Consider the following 20,220-nt stretch of genomic DNA (forward strand, 5'->3'; position numbering starts at 1 on the left):
TCAAGCTTTCAGTCATATTTGAATGTGTACTGTAGCTCGACCAAAGCAATTGTTTACTATTTTTCAATCTCTCTCCTCTTATTTTTTCTCTTTCTATTGACGTTTGTTGCTTTTTTCCTCTTTGTTTATGCTTCTTTGCTTTACCCTCATGAAATCGACTGGTCTAATTGAACATCACCACTGCACCATTGAAAATGGCTTCAGCTAGTCTTCATGACGCCACCACACCGCCCTCTCCTCTCTCTCTCTCTCTCTCTCTCTCTCAAATTTGTATGCTCTAACCCTCTCCATCTATTTTGTGATTAATTTATCATTTATGATATGGAGGGACGTTTGTGGTCAAGAATTTTGGGACTTACCATTTGTGAAGATCTCTATGAAGTCTATTGAGGGTTTCTAGAGTCTGTTATACCATTTGTGTTCCTTATTTGGTGTTACAAAATTCTTACGAATTGGTTTAGTTCAATCGAATTTGGGTTCCTTTTTTCTGGCCAACCAAGGACCATGTTCAAGCATATCTCTCGCCATAAATGTCTGGATGATTTTGCTTTTATTCATTCTCTTTTAGTGTGGATGAGTTTGCTTGCGTGTTGAGTGCTATTTTTTTTTTTTTTTTCTTTTTGATTTTGTGGATTAGTTTCTTTGCATATATGCTGGCTGTTTTGAAATCAAAATTACATTAAAGGGAAGCTGGAGAACATCATAAGTTACATTAAGGGGAGTTGGATGGACTGAAAAGGGAGGACTTCTTCAACTCATAACTTATTATCCACAGCTGCACACAATGATGAGGATATCATTTTCTAACATGGGGTTTGGTTCATATGTTGTTCAGGATGTGTTGCTTTGTCTGTGCTTCTTGTTTTGCCGTGTTGAATAAAATCTCGACGTATGTTAATTTTTCATGCGTATTCTTTTGATTTCTTAGCAGCTAGCTTTTCATTTCTGAAGCAAGAAATTGAGGAATTCTGTGTGTAATTGCTTTCATTGCCCGCAAGATTTAGGTCTCGATTGGATACAAAAATACTCTCAATCCATCTTATCTCATCATTACAATTTTTACAAATTTTCATACAAAATATAATAAACAATTCAACTTTTTCAAATCTAAAAATAATAATAATATTAAAAAATAATATTCTAATAATATTTTATTCAACTCATTTAAAACTATCTCATATTATCTTATCACATCTCACTATACAAACGAACACTTATTTGTATTTTGGGTGATTGAAATATAATATCAGCAGCTATCCACGTTACAAGTATGTTAAGAGGAAAAAGAAAAGGAAAACACTACTATGCCTACTTATTTTGACACTTCCATTTGACTGCTAGTTAATTTTTTTTCTTTTTTTACTTAATAATTAAGAAAGTGATTTTAAATGTATTATTATATTTTTTTATTTTTTAAATATATTTAAATATATTAAAAAAATATAAAAAATATATATATATTTTTACGCTGGACGGTAAACCCAACAGTCAACATGTGGCGTCATAATAGCTGCACGCAGAAGAAAATTTACTCCTGTCTTACAAAAACAACTGCAGCCATCGTCCATTGAAGCCAAGACCAGAGAAAGTGAAGGTGCTGAGGCTTGATTTCCATGTGGCCTCCTCGTGCTGAGGAACCAAGCTTGCTTTCTTGGTTGCTTTTCAATCTTTTTTCTACTCTTCTTTTTCATATTTCCTAAAACAAAAACAAATCTGTTGTATTGAAGACTCATTATTCACACTTTATAGCTATTATTTTATTTATTTAAATTATTATTTTTTAATTTTGAGCTACAATATATTTAAGTTGGGAAATAATAATTTAAACATCAAATTAAATTATTAATTAACATATAGTTAGTGTAATTGTAAAATATAAAAAAATAAATTAAAAATATAATTATTAACAAAAAAATATTATATTATTATTTTGATCAATCTAATAGATAATCAATATGAAGTTATAGATAGAGAGGTTTTAAATTTATGAAAAATATATATTTTTTATCAAATTTTAAAGATAAAAATAATGAATCTAATACTAATGCTGTTAGCTCTCATGCTCTTACGCCTCTATCTTTGTGAGTTCCCATACTATACTAACTCTGCCTCTGTTCTTGGAAATAAAAGGAAAAACGAGTTCGGTTGTTGTTTGTCATTTTGTTAAATGGGTTGCCGTTGCCCCCATGTTTTGTTGGATTTCTTGAATTCATATAGTTAAATCGGATGTTGTTTGTAATTTTGTTTAATGTTGTTTGAATTTTTTTTTTTATTTCTTGATTTCCTACGAATTTAGTCGTTGCTTTGGGAGCTGGGCTATTTTTTCTGTTCTTTTTTTTTTTTTTTTTTTTTTTTTGTTTGCTTTTCTTCTTTCCTTCAACTTGGATCGGAGCTCTAGCCTCCGAATCTGACTTTGGCAACTCTGATCGGAGTTGACTTTAGTCGGAGCCTGGCTTTCCACTCCGTCGGAGCCCAGCCCTTAAACCCGACTAGCTTTTTACTTTTATAAAATCGATCGAACCAACGGATTAAAGGGGCGAAAATCGTCTGAAGCAATTATGGTCGGTTGGGCAATTTTTGATTGATTTTGGGCCCTTGGACGATAATTTTTTTAATCAACTTTTAGGCCTTGATTAGCCGTATAAATCACACTTCTATTTAACTAATCGTTCAATGTATTGATAAAATGATCCACACCAAATATATCCATGAATGAGCTTCAAATCTTGCCAAAAATTCAAGAATGCATGATAATATTGGGAGAGAGATATTTAACTTACGGACGGATTGATGAGATAGAAAGAGATGAGAAACGAGGCAAAGAGAGACATCATTAGGGCAACAGGGCCGCTGAGTTGAGTCTCACCAGTTGATAACATAGAGAGGTCTAAGAGAAACAATGACATCGGCAAGGGAGAGAAAATGAGAAACGACGCTATGTGAAGAAATGAAGAAGAGGGATGGGAGCTCGGGTTAGGGCTTTAGTTCTAACCTAAAATAACACCAGTTGATGTATTAAATCAAACCGCATCGTTTCTTATTATTTATTTTCTAAAATGTATATACAAAATGACGTCGTTTTATATAAAATAAAATAAAATATATATTATATCCGTTGATTCACCGATTTGAACATAATCAAATCAATAGACATCAATTTCTAGTATTTTGTATTGTTGGCTGACCAGTTTTTCACCGGTTTCGAACTACGTCAACCGTTTCCTATCGATTCTGTCGATTACTATTCACCCCTAAAATAAACACAAAAATCATGCCTACAGAATCTCAAACAATTAACTATTTAAACTATTTGGGATTTTCAACTTCAATTCAAAAATATTTTCAATATCTAACAAAATTTTAAAAACATTACTCTTGTGAAAAATTGAAAATTGTCTAAAGAGAATGATTATATTTAAAAATATTTACATCACACACTATCCATGTGGCATAATTGGATTTAGAATAGAAATTTTAAAATTTGAATCTTACAAATTAAATTATGTCAAGTAGATGATGTGTGGTATAAATGCTTTCTAATCGCATTGGGGTCGACAATCATATTCTATAGAAATTGGAATTAGATAAGAGATACACTTTTAGAATATACAAGCATCTTATACTCCATTTAATAAAGAGTGGGTCGATTATTAAAAAAAATCATGCAAGTCACAAATTTATCCAAGTATGATTAGAAAATTATTGTTAGAGAGAAAATCAAATCGCGAATAAAATCATATAAAATTAAATAGTTATTTTAAGGATTTGATTATTAATTTTAGATGCTACGATGTCCAGCAAATATGCCTCCAAAAGTGCCTCCCATTATATTTTAAATTTTTTTTTTTTTTTTTATGTTAAAAAACACACACAAGTTCAATGATAACTTTTTTAAATATTAAAGAAAAAAAAAAATACACTAAGAAACGCTTTTGACATGGAGGGAATCTAAGCATTTATAATTAAGATATTTATCTAATCAAAATATATCCAAGGTGTCGTGATTGACTCAAAGCCGATACGAATTTAATAAGCTTTTATCCTGATAACTATTAATCATATCATTCATAAACAGAGATTGGAAAACGCTAGATAGATGCAGTTATGGAAATGAACAAAGATTTATTTTTAAGGAAAATGCTATGACCACAGAAATTTTTTACCAAAACCTTCTACCGATTCTTCATATATATATATATATATATATATATATATATATATATATAGTGATTAAAGAAGTATTTTTAAATGATGTTGTAAATTTAAAAAAAAAAACATTTAAAGATATAAAAAAATGTATAAAAAAAAAGCAAAAAAAAAAAAAAAACAAATTTACTCTTTTAGGTGGAAGTCATCAGTGGACCTAGCAGCACTCTTATTTCTATTATCACAATAATCTCAATTTAAAAAATAAAAAGGTAAATACATGGGGTAATTTGAATTTCACATTCATTTCAAATTCTTTTTGTTTTTAATGTAAATTAGATCAAGCCTCATTTGGATAGTAAAAATGTTTCATATCATCTCATCATATTTCATCATTATAATTTTTTTAAATTTTCACAAAAAATATAATAAACAATTCAACTTTTTCAAATCTCAAAACAATAATAATTTTAAAAAATAATATTCTGACAATATTTTATTTAACTTTCAACTTTTATTTAAAATCATCTCATCTCACTATTCAAGCCGTACCTAAATCGAACAAAAAAAAAGAGATCAAAATCGGTAACAAAGAAGATAACATGTGGTGGCTCCATCACTTGTCGGGGACTGTAAAACGGACGGGACAACCATGTAAATGACTTTGCTCCGAAGGCGGAATGGCTGAGGCTTCGTTAAAATTACTGCTTAACGCATGTGCATTTTAGTGCATGTGTATATTTGCTAGGGGTGAAAACCGACGTCTTTGGCGCGGTATTTGGGCAAAACCGATGCTGATTGACGTCTAGAAAACTAGGAGAGCAACCGGCCGTAACCGGTTGATGGGGAGGAGGAAACTGATCGAGGCAATTCTCGATTAGCATCGATTCCTCTAGCGGTAAGATTCTACTAAGAGAGAAAGAGTTGTATAGGGGAGAGAGAGAGAGAGAGTTGCAAAGGAGATCGAGAATTGGAGGAAGGCTGGGAAAAAGAAGATCTCATACCGAAATGACACAATTCCACTTAAGTTTAAATGGAACGGTGTCGTTTCAAACATTTTTTTTCCTTGCATTCTTAATAAAACGACATCGCGTCGTTTCTATTATCTATTGTATACTTATTGGTATAAAACGACGTTGTTCCATTTAAATTTAAGTGGAATGACGTTGTTTTAATTAGGGTATATTTAAAAAAAAAATTATTATATTGGTCGGTTCAATAGTCCGGTCTAACTTCAAATCGAGACCGAACCGCTGAACGTCAGTTTCTTCAAATTTCCATTGCATGCCAACCAGTTTCTAACGCGGCCTATCAATTCACGTCAATGGCGGTCGATTTCTATACAGCCCTATTGTTTGCCATCATTTATTAAACATGTGTATTTTATCATCTTCGATTATTTTTATTGAAGGAGTAATGTTGGAAACAGTTTTAGAGTTTTGAATATTCTCTTTGAAAAAAATGGGATCTATTATTAAAAAATAATTTTTTCAAATGAATCCTAAATTTAACCAATTTTTTTCAAAATGAGTATACGAGATTTGCAAATTTTAAGATTATAAATATCATTTCTGCCAGTCCTACAGTGTGTTGAAGAATAATCTCACATTACTTATGGACAAGATCTTGAACATGTTTATAAAGAATGAACAATCATCTCTTGCAGAACCAATTTTATGATATGAGTTAGGCCCATGAATTTTTTCATAGTATCAAAGTCTGCCAGAGGATGAATGGGGCCCACATAACTTACCCCGTGACAAGGACCGGAAAAAATACTTGCCTACAAATGAGAGAGGGTGTTGAGGAATAATCTTACATTGTCTGTGGACAAGGTCTTAGGCATGTTTATAAGGAGTGAACAATCATCTCTTATAGAACCTTTATGAAATGTACTAGATTTATAAATTTCTTCACAGTTTGCAAGCCTCATGCACTATTTTTTTTTAAAAGTGGGTATATGTGGGACTTATTTAAAAAAATCATATTTTTAATAATGAGTCCCACTTTTTTTTAAATAGAGTACGTGGACTTTACACATTTTAAAATTGTATTTGACATTATCCGATATAATTTATCTTGTTGAAGTAACATATTTTAAGTGATTGATATACAAAACAACTTACAATACGCCAAATAAGCAGTTTACTAAGGATGATAACATCACGAATGAAGAGCATCATTTGTTAAACCTAAAGTATTTATTGAAGAGCACAATTTTTTAAGAATCTAAATTAAAAAACATCAGTACTACATGTACTTACAATTTTATGTATCAAATTTATTTTATCAGTTTTATTTTGAATTTTAAATTTTAAATTTTATAATTTTCAGTATTTCAATAACCAGGATGTGAATTTAAAAATCGTATACACTTCATATGCTTAATAAATATAATTTCTTAAATGAGTTACCTAGTTTGAAGAGAACTTATAACCCCCCCAAAAGGAACTGCTTGCAAACAATTGGCCATGGATAGCACAAGCTCCATGATTCCCCAATTTTGTTGCAATTGACAACAAACGATAGCAAGAGAGTATGCCATTCTTTAGGGCTGTACAACAAACTGGAGAACCGACCGGAACCGACTCAGACCATCCAACTGAGCTCGGAACCGGCCAAAACCGGTGGAAAACCGATCAGCATGCAGTACAAAATTGAGAAAACCGATATCGGCCGATTTGACGTCGATTCGAACCTGATTCAAACCGCTGAACCGGCCGACTAAAGAAATTAATTTTTTTTATATACTCTGTACTTAAAACGACGCCGCTCTACTTAAGTTTAAGTGGAACGGCGTCGTTTACTCCTATAGTTGTATTTCAAACATAACTGAAACGACATTGTTTGATAATAAACCAAACAGCCGTTTGGTTTAAACCAAATGGCGTAGTTTCGATATCAATCCGTCTTCTTCCTCGTGTCTCATTTCTCATCCTCGCTCTCTCTCTCTTCTCTGCAACTCTCTCTCTCTCTAGTCTCTACTCTCTCAAACCAAACGGCATCGTTTCGATATCAATCCGTCTTCTTCCTTGCGTCTCAGTTTTCATCCTTGCTCTCTCTCTCTCTCTTCTCTGTAACTCTCTCTCTCTCTAGTCTTTACTCTCTTAGACGAAGCTCGGTCTAAGAACTGACTGTGAACTGCCACAGAAATAAAGCATCGGTCAGCGTTTCTCCTCCCCAACGACCGATTTCGACCAGTTTTCTCCCTCAAAACTTAAGCGTCGATCGACGTCGATTTTATCCAAAAACCACGCCGAAAGGGTTGGTTTTCACCCCTACCATTCTTTAAAGCAGTAGTATCTCTTCTTTTTTATTTTTCCTTGTTCTTAAGCAAATAATAGATAAAATCACCCAGATGTTGTTGTTTATTTCAATGAAAAAATGTTGTTGTTATATAAATTAAGAAATTGAGCCAAATAAATAGAACCAAATTAACCAATGCAGCTGTTATCTTTCTTCTAAAAATTAATAAAAATAGATTAAAAATATTTTTATTTCATTAAAAAGAGTTATTCTATTAAAAAACACATAACGATAATGATTATTTTATCAATTTAACTTTTTTATTTTTTGCTTGAATTTATAAAAAAAATGAAACGAAAAATTAATGAATTTGAAAGTAACCAAATACATATGCCAGTTTTTTTTAATAATAAATTGTATAGTCTTCTTTTATTAAAACATGTCATTTAACATGGTTGCTCCATCAAAAATCAAGTTTATTTGTGAACTTGAATTTGAACAAGACAATGAAATTGAAATAATAATGAAAATTAGATTCGTGTGCTTAAATTTTAATATTTAGAGCCAGAGATCGATACTTAAAATGAATTCATATTCTGTATTAAATACTTAAGACTTCATTAAATATTCATATGAAAAATAATATATATTTAAAAAAAATAGAGAGATGAAAACAATGATTTATATATTAGTTACTGTTCTTAACATGATATAGTCAAGGAAAATACTATTATGTCCACTTATTTTGACACCTTTATTTGGCCATTAGTCAAAATTTATTTTTTTATTTTTTTATTTTTTACTTAGTAATTAAGAAAATGATTTTAAATGTATTGATGTATTTTTTTTATTTTTTAAATATATTTAAATATGTTTAAAAAATATGAAAAAAAAAATAAAATTATGCTAGCCGGTATAGCCGGCAGTCAAGATGGAGCAGCATAGCAACTGCACTTTATAGTCAAAGGCAGCTAAAATTATTATTTTTTCTTTTTAAAGAAACTTTATGGGTTAAGGTCGCACTCTTTATTTCAGAAAGATATATAGTGACAGCCTCGGGCCCTCAGGAGTGTTCTTTAGTGTATTTGTATTTTTTTTTCTTTTAAATATTTTTAAAAATTTTTAAAATATATAAATTTATTAATAATCATTTTCTTAATTATTAAATTAAAAAATAATTTAAAAAAAACACGCACGGTTAAAATGAGAGAATAAAATCAGAAAAAGAAAGTACCATTTTCCATAGTGATATCTATATTCATTGAATCCGGTGGGTGTCGGTGATCGCTTCTACATGACCAATCCAAAAGAGTCTTGCTACAGACACCGCAAAAGTGACTCGAAGAAGTCTTCCGAATAGTATATTTTATTTATTTTTTTTTTTTTATGTATTTTTTTAATCATCATAAATATTTTTTAAGAGAATAAAAAATTCACAACATCATTAAAAATCACTTTCTTATTCACCAAGTAAAAAAAAAGCCATTCGGGACCAAAGCATTTCTCATATCTTTAGTTATTAAAAAAAATACATAATTTTATTAATAATCATTTTTTTAATTATTAAATAAAAAATTAAAAATTAAAAAACTAAAATAATTGAGCAGTAAGATTGAGAGACTCTACTAATATTTTCATTTTCTAAATAATATTACTATAGTTTTTTTTTTAAAATAATTATACGAGACTTATAATTATAGGTTATTTATATAAATATATTTTTATTCGGTTTTTTGTTTAGATCCCAAATAATCTTTAATCTCTCTAAAATAATAGACATCAGTTTTTTCACAAAGCCTAAAAAAATAACAATACTTACATTCTTTAAATAGATCTCACAACTTATAAAAATGAGATATAATTTTAAAAAGAATAATGATAGAGCCACTGCTGATAGCTCCTGTTGGGAGTTACCACTGGCTCTATTGTGTGTTTTGTTATGTGTTTTTTTTAGTTCTTTTTTTATATAGATTTGCTTAACAATTTTAAATAAATAAAAAAATTTATAATATCATTAAAAAATACTTCCTTAATCACGAAGTAATTTTTTATTTATTTTGTGATTAAGGAAGTATTTTTTAATGATTTTTTTTACTTTATGATTAAAGAAGTATTTTTTAATAATATTCTAAATTTATTTTATTTTTTTAAATATTTAAAAGTATTAAAAAATTTCTATAAAAAATAACTTAAAAAAAAACACATACTGAAGCCAGCGGTAGCTCCCAGCAGGAGCGACCAGCGGTGGCACTAACAGTACTCTTTTAAAAAAATAAAAAAAAATATTATATACTAAACTTCATCTTATTTTTATTATATTTATGTAATATTTATTAAATTTATTATTTTATAAAATAGAAATTCATCTACTATTTAGGAACATATAAATTGTTTATACAGTTGTATAAATATATGTCTTGTATACTCTATTTAAACAATTTTTTTTTAAAAAAAAAATCTGAGATTGGTGTAAAAAAATAAATAAATTTTTTTATAGACTCGCACATTTAGCATTACTCTGAAAAATAATATCCTCTCAACCAGATATCATTGAAATTAAAGATAAATATTAATGATAAATCATCTCAAACGTCCACATCACAATAGCCACGACGTCCGGTTTAAGACTCCTAAATTTTTACCTTTCTTTCTTTCTGAATCCTGATAGTTTGACGCGTATGGGCACCTTTGACAATGACCTCCGCATTTTGGTTGGATGTATTCAAGCTTCTAGAAATGAATGTCGTTGACCCCTCATGACAAGTCTTATCTGAAACTGCATACTACCACGTATCCACCACCTTCACAAATACTTTAACCTACCCACTGCTTCCTCACCAAACATGTCATATCAATATATTATAAGAAAAAAAACACCAAAAAATGAGGACCTTGACAGTCTAAACAATAATGATTTGAACTTTTCTAGGTGTTCAAACTTAAAATGTATTATTTAAAAAAAATAGAATAAATTTGAGGTTGGCTTGAAAATATTTTAATTTTTTCAAAATAAATGTGAAACTTAGATATATTACTTTTTGAGTAATATTTCATATAGTTATAGAATAAACAAATATCATATAATTACTTTAAAAAGAGTGAGAGATCTATTATTAAAAATTTAATTTTTTTATGCGAGTCATTTATTTATTTCAAAATGATTATGCAATACTTACACAATCGCGATTATAACTATCATTTCTCTTACTCTTTAAAATAACATATTTAGAGTGAATGGTTTTCTATAGTGTTATATGTCTATCTCTTTATCATTTTATGGCCTTATTTAGATATAAGAAACGTTTCATTTCATCTCATTATTACATGTATGTTTAGAATTGCAGGAGAATCTTAAAAAATACTTAAATGATTTTAAAAGCTCTTTAATAGAAAAATTAGGTTATTTAGTGTTACATATTAAACCAATTTTAATCTCAAATAAGTTAAAAAATATTTTTTCGGATAATGCGGAATGTAATTCGAATTTTAAAAAAACTGTCAATGGACAAAAATACTCATACAATTTTTAAATAATTACAACTTTTAAAGATTTAGTCATAATCTTTAAAAATTCAAATAATCGTCATTTCTACATCAAAAATCACTTTTTTAATTTGTTTTCAAATAAACGTAATGTGTTTGAAAATATTTTAACCATATGATTACCAAATAGTAAATAATTTTTTAATAGTAGAACTTATTACTTAAGTTATAAGGTATAAGCCTTAAAGCTATAAACTATATTTTCCATTACAATCCTAAACATACACTACAATTTTTTCAAATTCTTACTTAAAATATAATAAATAATTTAACTTTTCAAATTTTAAAATAATAATAATATTAAAAAATAATATTCTAATAATATTTTATTTAACCTTCAACTTTTATCTCAATTCATTTCATCTCAACTCACTATTTAAACCACATATAAATCACATATTTGAAATAGAACTCTTAACGAGCGTATTAGGTTGCATTTGAATATTGAAGTGAGTTGAGTTGAGTTGAGATAATAAAATATTGTTAAAATATTATTTTTTAATATTATTATTATTTTGAGATTTGAAAAAGTTGAATTGTTTATTATATTTTATGTTGAAATTTAAAAAAATTGTAATGATAAGTTTAGATGAATTAATCATCCAAATGAAGCTTAATCTTGAATTTGTGATGAGTTTTAAGGTTGCGTTTGGATATTAAAATGAGTTGAGTTGAGATGATAAAATATTGTTAGAATATTATTTTTTAATATTATTATTATTTTGAGATTTAAAAAAGTTGAATTATTTATTATATTTTATGTTACAATTTAAAAAAATTATAATAATGAGTTGAGAGGTATTTAATAACGAAATGTACTTTTAAAAGTACGTAGATGAGATGGCTACATCACCAGTCATGAGAATCTCGTGGATTTCTATTCATGGATTTGGGAAAAAAAAGGAAATCATGTTAGTTTTATATTATATGTATGATGCATCCCTTCAACTTCTTATCGAGTGTTGTGGTCGTCTCTATCGAAGATCTTAAGGTCTTTTATTTTTTTCAGGACTCAAAAACTGGATTTGCAATGTCGGTGGGGATTAGGAACTTAGAGCACTCCCAATCAATTATTTATCTTATCTTTTAAAATATATTATTAAAATTTATTTTTTCTATTTTATATATTAACTTTTATAATATATTTTCTATCAATTTATCTATTTTTTTCTCTATATTATTTAAATATTTTTTTTATTCTTTTTAAATATTTCATTTCTACCAATAAATTTATAATATCCATATATTTTTTGATATTTGTAATTTATTTTTATATACAATGTAAAATAATTTAGTCCTATACACATAAAACAAAAATATATAAGCCAATAAAAATTAAAAATAAAATCAAATATAAAAAAATTGGTTTAAAAATAATTTCAAGATATTTTTTAGAAAAAAATGAAATATATGTGTTTTAAATGATGAACAATAAAAAGAATTTACTTATCTAATAAAAATCAAAGTAAATAAAAATGAGAGAATAAATGAAATATCAACAATAAAAATTTTTTTACATGATGAACAGTACCCACTACATGTAGCGGGATATTGTAACTAATTGTATTTTACAATTCATTTTACATAATTAGATGGAGCTTCTTTTTAGAATAATTCTTCAAATTATTTGTATTTTTTGTATAATACAAAAGTTATTAAGAGTGCTCTAAAATAACAGATTGAGATAATCCAAAATTATTTGACCTTTGAGATGTTTTTATTATGAGTAAAGCTACTCTCACGTTCCCATTGGACTTTTTTTTTTTAATTTTTTTATTTAGTGATTAAGTAAGAATTTTTAATGATATAGTAATTTTTTTATTTTTTAAAAATATATAAAAGTGTTAAAAAATAAAAATAAAAAACATAACAATTACACCAACGGGAACTTCCAGCAATGGCAGTAGAGCCACCCTTTTATTATGCAGATCTATAAGTTTTAATTTTTTTTAAAAATGATATGACAAATTAAGAAAAAAAATTAAACTTTAAATACAGTCAAACTATTTTTGGAAATAATGAGGAAATATAATTAGTATTTATCCAAGATTGTATAAAATTATAATATTAGGAAAATAAAATTGATGAGGAAGTGACAAAATCTTAATCAACACGGAAAAACAGGGAAAAAAGATATATAAATTAAAAGAATACAAAAGGAAAACTAATGGGAGGAATTTGAGTTCAAATCAACGCCGAAGAGCCACCAGCTTCAGAGAAAGAAGGAAAGGAAACTCTCCCTCTCTCTCTGTCTCTGTCTCTTTCTCTTAAGTTCTTAACGCCATTATTTCTCTCGTCTCATCCATGGAGTCCTAAGATCCACGCTCCAACTGCGCCGCATTGGCCTTCCCAGTTCACCGATCTCGCTTTCGATCTGTTTGTTTCTGCAACTGTTGAATCTCGAATCTCTAAGCTTCGTTCCATGTAAGTTTTGATTATCTGTTCCATATGATTTCGAATTATACTCCTTTTTATTTTTTTCTTGGTCTTTAAAATTTAGAAAAAAAAAAAAAAAGAAACTCAAATTGACTGCCATTTTGATTTATTCTATGTGAGAAAGAAAACATTAATAGCGTTGTTGTGGTGTGCTAGCCATCGCGGGGTCTGGGATTAGTTTGTAACAATGACCGCGGATGTGGACGTGTGTGCTGTTGGCGACGTTCCAAAAGGTGACGTTGAGGAAAAGGGTAGCTATCAGGATCTGCGCAGAGAGAACAACGGGGTTGTGATTATCAGTGGGAGCAATGCGGATAAGGAAGATGTCGACCGCTCTTACGTTTTCGTCGGCGGAAGCGACTCTGTTTCCAACGATCACGTTGAGCCAACGGATCTCAACGGGGTTGCCGAAGTCGTGGTTGTTGAGAATGGGGAATGTTACGAGAATAATGGTGGTGGTGGTGGGGAATGTTACGAGAATAATGGTGGTGGTGGTGGTGGTTTAGAGGGTTCTGAATGTGAAGTTAAGGTGGGGCAAGTGAGAGGGAGCAATGGCGCAGAGGAGGAATATGGGCCGGAGGCTGTTGGGGAATTTGAACCACAGGCACATCCACAGCCGCAGCGGCTCGAGGTTGAAGAGCAAATCAAGGTTGAGGAGTCCTCTGAGGATGCACGACAGATTAAGAGATCCCCTCCTGTGGTTCCGGATGCTGCTGAGTCTGATTTATGTAAGTCGTCCATGCAGGTCCATGAGGGCGGGGCACAGGATAGTAATTTAGGCTCAACCGCTGAATCTGAGCTGCTAGAGATTGCTGGAGAAGAGGAGGATACGAAGCCTGATTTGTCAACAGAAGGCAAGGAAAACCACAAATCTCGGGATATAATTAGCATGGATGTTCAAAATGATTTTGTACGGGAGAAGGAGGCAACTGAATTAGAGACCAACGAGGCTCCTCTCGAAGATGCTGCACAAGAGAACCTTGCGGTAGACATGGCACATTCTTCTCCTTCCCCTGTTGCTGGGAGAGAGTTAGAAACAGAAGTGAGTAATACTGGTCCTGTTGCTGTTGAAAATGGGGATGGTTCGCCTATCAATCTTACTGAAGATAATTCTTTAAAATCTCTTGGTGCCAATCAAATTACAGCTGAACAAAATGGGTCTTCTGAAAATGCTGAAAGCTTGTCCTCCACTCCATTTGGTTGTGGAAATGCAGTTGCTAATGAGATTACTGTGGAATTGGACTCGGAGGAACATGAGTTGGACTTGGAGCAGAACTCAAATACAGAAGTTGTCTCCAATGAAAATGGAGATTGTTTGCCTACTGATCCTGATCAAAATATCATTTTGGAGAACTCTGCCAATAATGAATCGGCTGGGGCCATTCAAAGTACAGCTGAACAAAATGGGTCTTCTCAAGATGCTGAAAGCTTGCCCTCCCCTCCATTTGTTTGTGCTAATGAGGTTTCTGTGGAAGCGGACTCAGTGAAGCATGAGGCGGGCTTGGAGCAGAGTTCAAAAACGAGAGTTATCCCCAATCAAAATGGAAATTGCTTGCCTACCAATCATGATCAAGCTATCATTTCAGAAATCTCTGTCCATAATGACTTGGTTGGTACCATTAGAAGTACACCTGAACAAAACGGCTCTTTTCGAAACGTGGACCGCTTGCATTCCCCTGTGCTGTGTGGGAGTGTACCTGAAAGTGGTGAAAGTTTCCCTACTTCTTCCAATAATGATACTGCAGCAAAAGAGAATATTGAGAATGGGCCTGCTGCCAATGAGATTCCTGTGGAAGCGGACTCAGGGGAACTTGAGGTGGATGTGCAGCAGAGTTCAAACATGGAAGTTGTCTCCATTGAAAATGGAGTTTGCATACCTGCTGATGATCAAAATGGTATATCTGAGATCTCTGTCAATAATGACTCGGTTGGTGTCATTCAAAATACACCTGAACAAAATGGTTCTTCTCAAGATGTGGACTGCTTGCTCTCCCCTAGCATGTTTGGGAATAAACTTCTTGAAAGTTTCCCTACTGCTCCCAACAATGATACTGTAGTAAAAGAGGATACCAATAATGGGGCCGAGAATAGGCCCGATTATAACATTTCAGGTTGCCATGCTGCCGATGATGCAAAATTAGAAACTGAGACTGGGTCTGTTGCCATTGATTCTGAAGAAAAGGTAACTGACCTTGCAGCTGATGCCCCGAAGAAAGGACCTGAAGTTTCAAATTTGGCCGTCGATTGTGCTGATGGCCAGCCTCATCCTGTTGCTGCTACAGGCGTGCAATGCCATGTAAATGGTTTTGTTGAAAATGACTTGTCCGTGAAATCAGAGACTGAAGTTGAAAGCACTCTCACACTAAGTAGCAGGGATATGCCCTGTGATGATGATGATGATGATATCAAATCCGAGTCCAAGGTGGGAGTTGGGTCTGCTAATTTGATTGAAAGTGCACTAAATTGTGATCTAGATGTAGATGGAGGTGATCAATTTACTGGTACAGATAGTGGGAGCAAACCATCATATCAAGGAGCCGAGGTAGTTTCTGGGATTAACTGTGATGAAACCTCTACACCTTCTCCAGAAGGATCCACTGATGCTTTTGAAGGGCAGAATGCTGAGGTGGTGAAAAGGCCATTCTATTATTTGATCCGGCTTCCAAGATATGATGACGAAAATTTAAGAGAACAGACCACACATGCTCAGCTACAAGTTGATGAGAAGACTCGAAATCGGGATGCTATTCAAGCTGAAATCCGAATGAAAAGAGTAAGGAATATTGTTGATTACTTTACAATATTTCAGGATCTGTTGTTATTTTTTATTTTTTATTACATGATTGTTGTGATGCCCCTGCTATTAGGTCACTTTGAAGGGGTATGGTGATAATCTTGAAGCTACCCTGTTGGAAGAGGAAGCTGCAAGACACTTGCTTAAATCGAAACGCAGGGAGATGGATTCTGCTCAATCTGTGATTAACAGACTGAAGAATGTAATAGCCGTCAAGGACATTGATGGCAGGGTATGCACTAACTTGTCTCTTTCCACTGATTGCTGAATGGGCAAATTGATATGCTCTACTTGAGGTTTCTTTTTTCGTTCAATTTTTTTTTAAAAGCAAATATGCTCATTTTTTTTTCAATTTATGGCTTGTAAAAAGATACACAATATGGAACATGCGATGCAACATGAGACCCTGCCTATGACAGAAGAAAAGCAGTTTATTCGTGAAATCAAGCAATTGAAGCAACATCGTGCACAACTATCTTCAAATAGTCAGCAGGATGATGTTCAGGAGGCTTTAGATCAGAAAGAGAAAACGGAAGCACTCTTGAAGGTACTTTTTTCTGGTTGTTCTCATTATCTCTTAATTTTATGTGTCTATCAGGTGACATGAGCTATGCAAGTTTCAAATATCTACATCTAATTTTCAACAGCTTATATATTTAAACTTATAAGATAGTTCTGTAATAAACTATCACTGAGATACGTTTTCTTTTTATATTGGGGTTCAAAGGCTTATCTGACTTTTTAGTATTTACAGCTTTTGAGGAAGGAACTGGATATACTTAGAGACAATGTTCTGAAAGCTGAAGCTGTCACTAAAACTGCAAAAAAGAAATACAATGGTGAAAGTGAAAAGTTGAAGGAATTACATGCTCAGTTTACAGCTGCAGATGCTATTCGCCAAGAAGCATACGCACATTTACAGAGCTTGAAGAAACAATTTCATGAGAAGGTATATCTTTTGTATTCGCATGATCCTTCTGTTTGATGTCAAATAACATGTATAATATGCCCATATGAATTTCCCTTTAGGTGTCAACTGGATTTTCTCCACAGATATAATAAATGTAATTTGGGTATAAAGATCTGAAACCAAAAGAATAGATAGTGTTGCCAATACACGGAAGAATCCTTGCCACATCAAAATCAACAAGCGAACCTCCAAGGAGTTTAGTTGCAAAAACATCTTATGTTTTATAAATTTTTTGATGCTTGTACTGCCACACCTACAAAGATTACTGCATTGTTAACAATTAAATACTGGCTTAGTTAGGAAAAAAAAATCATCTGCTTATGTTATTACGGTGCATTGGTATCTCCAGGAGATGCATCTTAAGTCTGATTGCTTGCTACAATTATGATCTCTTTCTTGCTCTGTTTCTCCTTCTGACACACACATTGCGTGATAGCTGCACAAGCAAGACGGCTCAAAGTAGAAAACTGTGGCTGGACAGTTTACTTTGTCAAGTGTTGTCGATACTTAATTAGATTGACAGAGGAGAAATTTGAAATGAATCTATTTGTTGGCGACTGCAAAGTTTGCAGACAAGGCCTTTTGACTGGAAGAATAGATGGGAAAAGTTATTTAGACTTTAAAGTTATTCTTATTTGATCACCTAAGTAAAAAGATGAGGTTTGAAGCTGTTTTTTCATTTAGATAATGTTCCATTGTTTCATTGTAGCTGTTAATTTGTCTGAAGTGATGTGGACCCTTGTTTGGTTCTTGCAGTTTTAAAGATGAATGTTTCTCCCATCATGTGCCAACCCCACTAGCCTGATTTAGTTGTCGATGTCAGTATCTGCTTACTTTTTCTTTTTGAGATATTCTCATTTTAAAAAAGTGGGGAACAAGAAATCATAATAAAAAAACTTAGCCCTTGTTGACATGTAGGAGTGCACATATGTTCTAGGTTGATAAAAAGGTTCACATATGGAGGTAAATTTTGGAAACAGAACAGTGGGATTGACCGAATTCTTATTCCTTAAATCTGCAGAACAAACACTTTTGGAAGTACAGGGATGACATTAATGCAGCTGCTGATTTAGCATCAAAAGTGAAGAGGGAGGAACTTCAAAGATTTTGTGTTAACCAGGTGGGATTGTGCAGTCCTTTTGTTGCTCTTCTCTAGCAAAACAACTTTACTTTTGGACTTACAGATATACTGTATAGGTTGAGAAAGTTATGGAACTGTGGAACAAAAATGATGAGTTCCGGAAAGAATACATCAGGTGCAACACTAGGAGTACATTGAGGAGACTAAGGACGCTGGATGGCCGATCACTTGGTCCTGATGAGGAGCCACCTTTAATTCCCAATGTTGTTTATGAAAGAATGCACAAGGCTTTGCCCCCACAGTCAGCTGCTGAACAAGGAAAACAAATTGTACAACTGGAAACTGAAAAGGTGAAGGAAAAACCCCTCACGGTAGTTGTGGAGCAAAAGAAACAAACTACTAAATCTAAAATACCTGTGAAACCTTTGGGGAATGGCTTAGCAACTGTTTCTGGCAGAGAGGAGATTGAAGAGGCAAGAGAAGAAGAGCCAAAGCAAACGAAGGAGGAAGAGGAGTTGGCTAGAAAAATGGAGCAATTGAGAAGGGAAGAGGAAGAAGCCAAGTTGAGGGAGCAACATTTGTTGGAGGAGAAGGCCAAGGCCAAGGAGGCCCTGGAGAGGAAAAAGCGAAAAGCAGAAAAGGCGCAAACCAAGGCTATGCTCAGAGTACAGAGGGAAGCTGAAGAGAAAGAGAAGGTAATTTCTACTTGTGCTCCTCATTCCATGGCTTCAACTGGCATTACGCAGCTATAAGTGCATTGCCTTTCTTTGCCTTCATGTGTTGAATCGGTATTGGCATGTGATCTATATGCAGGAAAGGGAAAAGAGAGCAAGGAAGAAGGAAAGAAAGAAGGCAGCTGCAGCGGCAGTAGAGGCTACTGATGGTGATAATAAAAAAGAAGCTTCTCCAGGCTCAGAAACTCCAACCGAAAGTCTCAAGGAATCTGAAACTAGAGAGAAGCCCATTACTAAAACAAAGAGGTCTAAAAAACCTTCACAGTTTAGTAAGCAGAGCAAGGGAAAATCAATTCCTCCGCCTCTTCGCAACCGCAACAAGAGAAGAATGCAGCCATGGATGTGGGTACTGCTAACCGCTTTGATTGTTTTTGCATTGATCTTGGTGGGGAACAGCAGCTTCTCTTTTGATTTTGGGCGTCAAAGGTTTGGTTTTTAAGTACTCATCCAAATTACATAAGCATTATTAACTACTAGGGTATCCTATAGAAGTTGGGCGAGACATTTACGTAGATAAAATATAAGCAATTATTCTTTTTTCTTTTTCCTTTTGTTGCTCTTCCCAGGATTTGTCTTTCACACACCACATAGGTTTGTTTGTTTGTTTTTTTTTTTTTTTTTTTTTTTAATTGCTTTTACAAAGAAGAAATATTTTTTTCTTCTCAAGTATTGCTTCCATTACTATACTAATAAATACGATGATTTCTGAACTATTTGCTTCCATTCCATTCAGTTTTTTTTTCTTTTTTTTTTAGTGAAGAGTAATGATGTACATATAATACGAGAACTGCTTGCAACATATACAGAGAGATTATAAATAAACTTACAAATAATGTAGTTTTATGAGATCTATTAGATCTACTTTACAATAATAGTAATTTTAAAATCTAACGTATCATATCAAGTCACATTTGTTTATGAATTTATTTTTATGTAATCTCTTTGTATATAATGTATTTTCCTTTTTGACATGGCTACGACGTTAGTTGATTATAAAATGCGTTATAATGCATCATGCAGCCTTTCTCGCATCTATCTGTTTTGGTCCAAGAATATTAAACGACAAATAGGCTTCACCCCACGAAACAAAATCTCAATTAGTTTTTTCAAGTCTCTTTGCATGACACTATGCCGGCCGGCCATTAACACACAAATATACATACCCGAGCCATTTTATCAAAATGCTTACGGAAACTAAGCGTTATGGTGCTTTTAATGTGACATTATTTTTATATTACTTTGCTTTTGCTAATTCTAGGCAGTTTAATTT

General features: G+C 32.1%; 1 protein-coding gene across 2 annotated transcripts; it reads left to right on the forward strand.

Annotated features, from left to right (window-relative positions):
- The first annotated feature begins 13,094 nt into the window (after positions 1–13,094).
- On the forward strand, positions 13,095–19,490 carry LOC121263297 (calponin homology domain-containing protein DDB_G0272472-like). Of its 2 annotated transcripts, XM_041166110.1 has the most exons (9): positions 13,095–13,359; positions 13,528–13,823; positions 13,860–16,144; positions 16,239–16,397; positions 16,536–16,712; positions 16,920–17,114; positions 18,157–18,255; positions 18,333–18,911; positions 19,030–19,490. In XM_041166110.1, exons 2-9 carry the CDS (start codon positions 13,559–13,561, stop codon positions 19,387–19,389), a joined length of 4,119 nt encoding a protein of 1,372 aa, XP_041022044.1. In that variant the 5' UTR covers positions 13,095–13,359; positions 13,528–13,558; the 3' UTR covers positions 19,390–19,490. The 2 variants fall into 2 exon arrangements, with proteins under 2 accessions (XP_041022044.1, XP_041022043.1); XM_041166109.1 differs by having other exon boundaries at positions 13,528–16,144.
- The last annotated feature ends 730 nt before the right edge of the window (positions 19,491–20,220 follow it).

Source organism: Juglans microcarpa x Juglans regia, chromosome 4S, assembly GCF_004785595.1.
Source record: "Juglans microcarpa x Juglans regia isolate MS1-56 chromosome 4S, Jm3101_v1.0, whole genome shotgun sequence".
NCBI lineage: Eukaryota > Viridiplantae > Streptophyta > Magnoliopsida > Fagales > Juglandaceae > Juglans > Juglans microcarpa x Juglans regia.

Coding starts and splice junctions, on each gene's coding strand:
- LOC121263297 (XM_041166109.1), top strand. CDS start 13,559: ATGACCGCGGATGTGGACGTGTGTGCTGTTGGCGACGTTCCAAAAGGT. Junction 16,145..16,238: donor CTGAAATCCGAATGAAAAGA/GTAAGGAATATT, acceptor CCCTGCTATTAG/GTCACTTTGAAGGGGTATGG. Junction 16,713..16,919: donor AAACGGAAGCACTCTTGAAG/GTACTTTTTTCT, acceptor TAGTATTTACAG/CTTTTGAGGAAGGAACTGGA.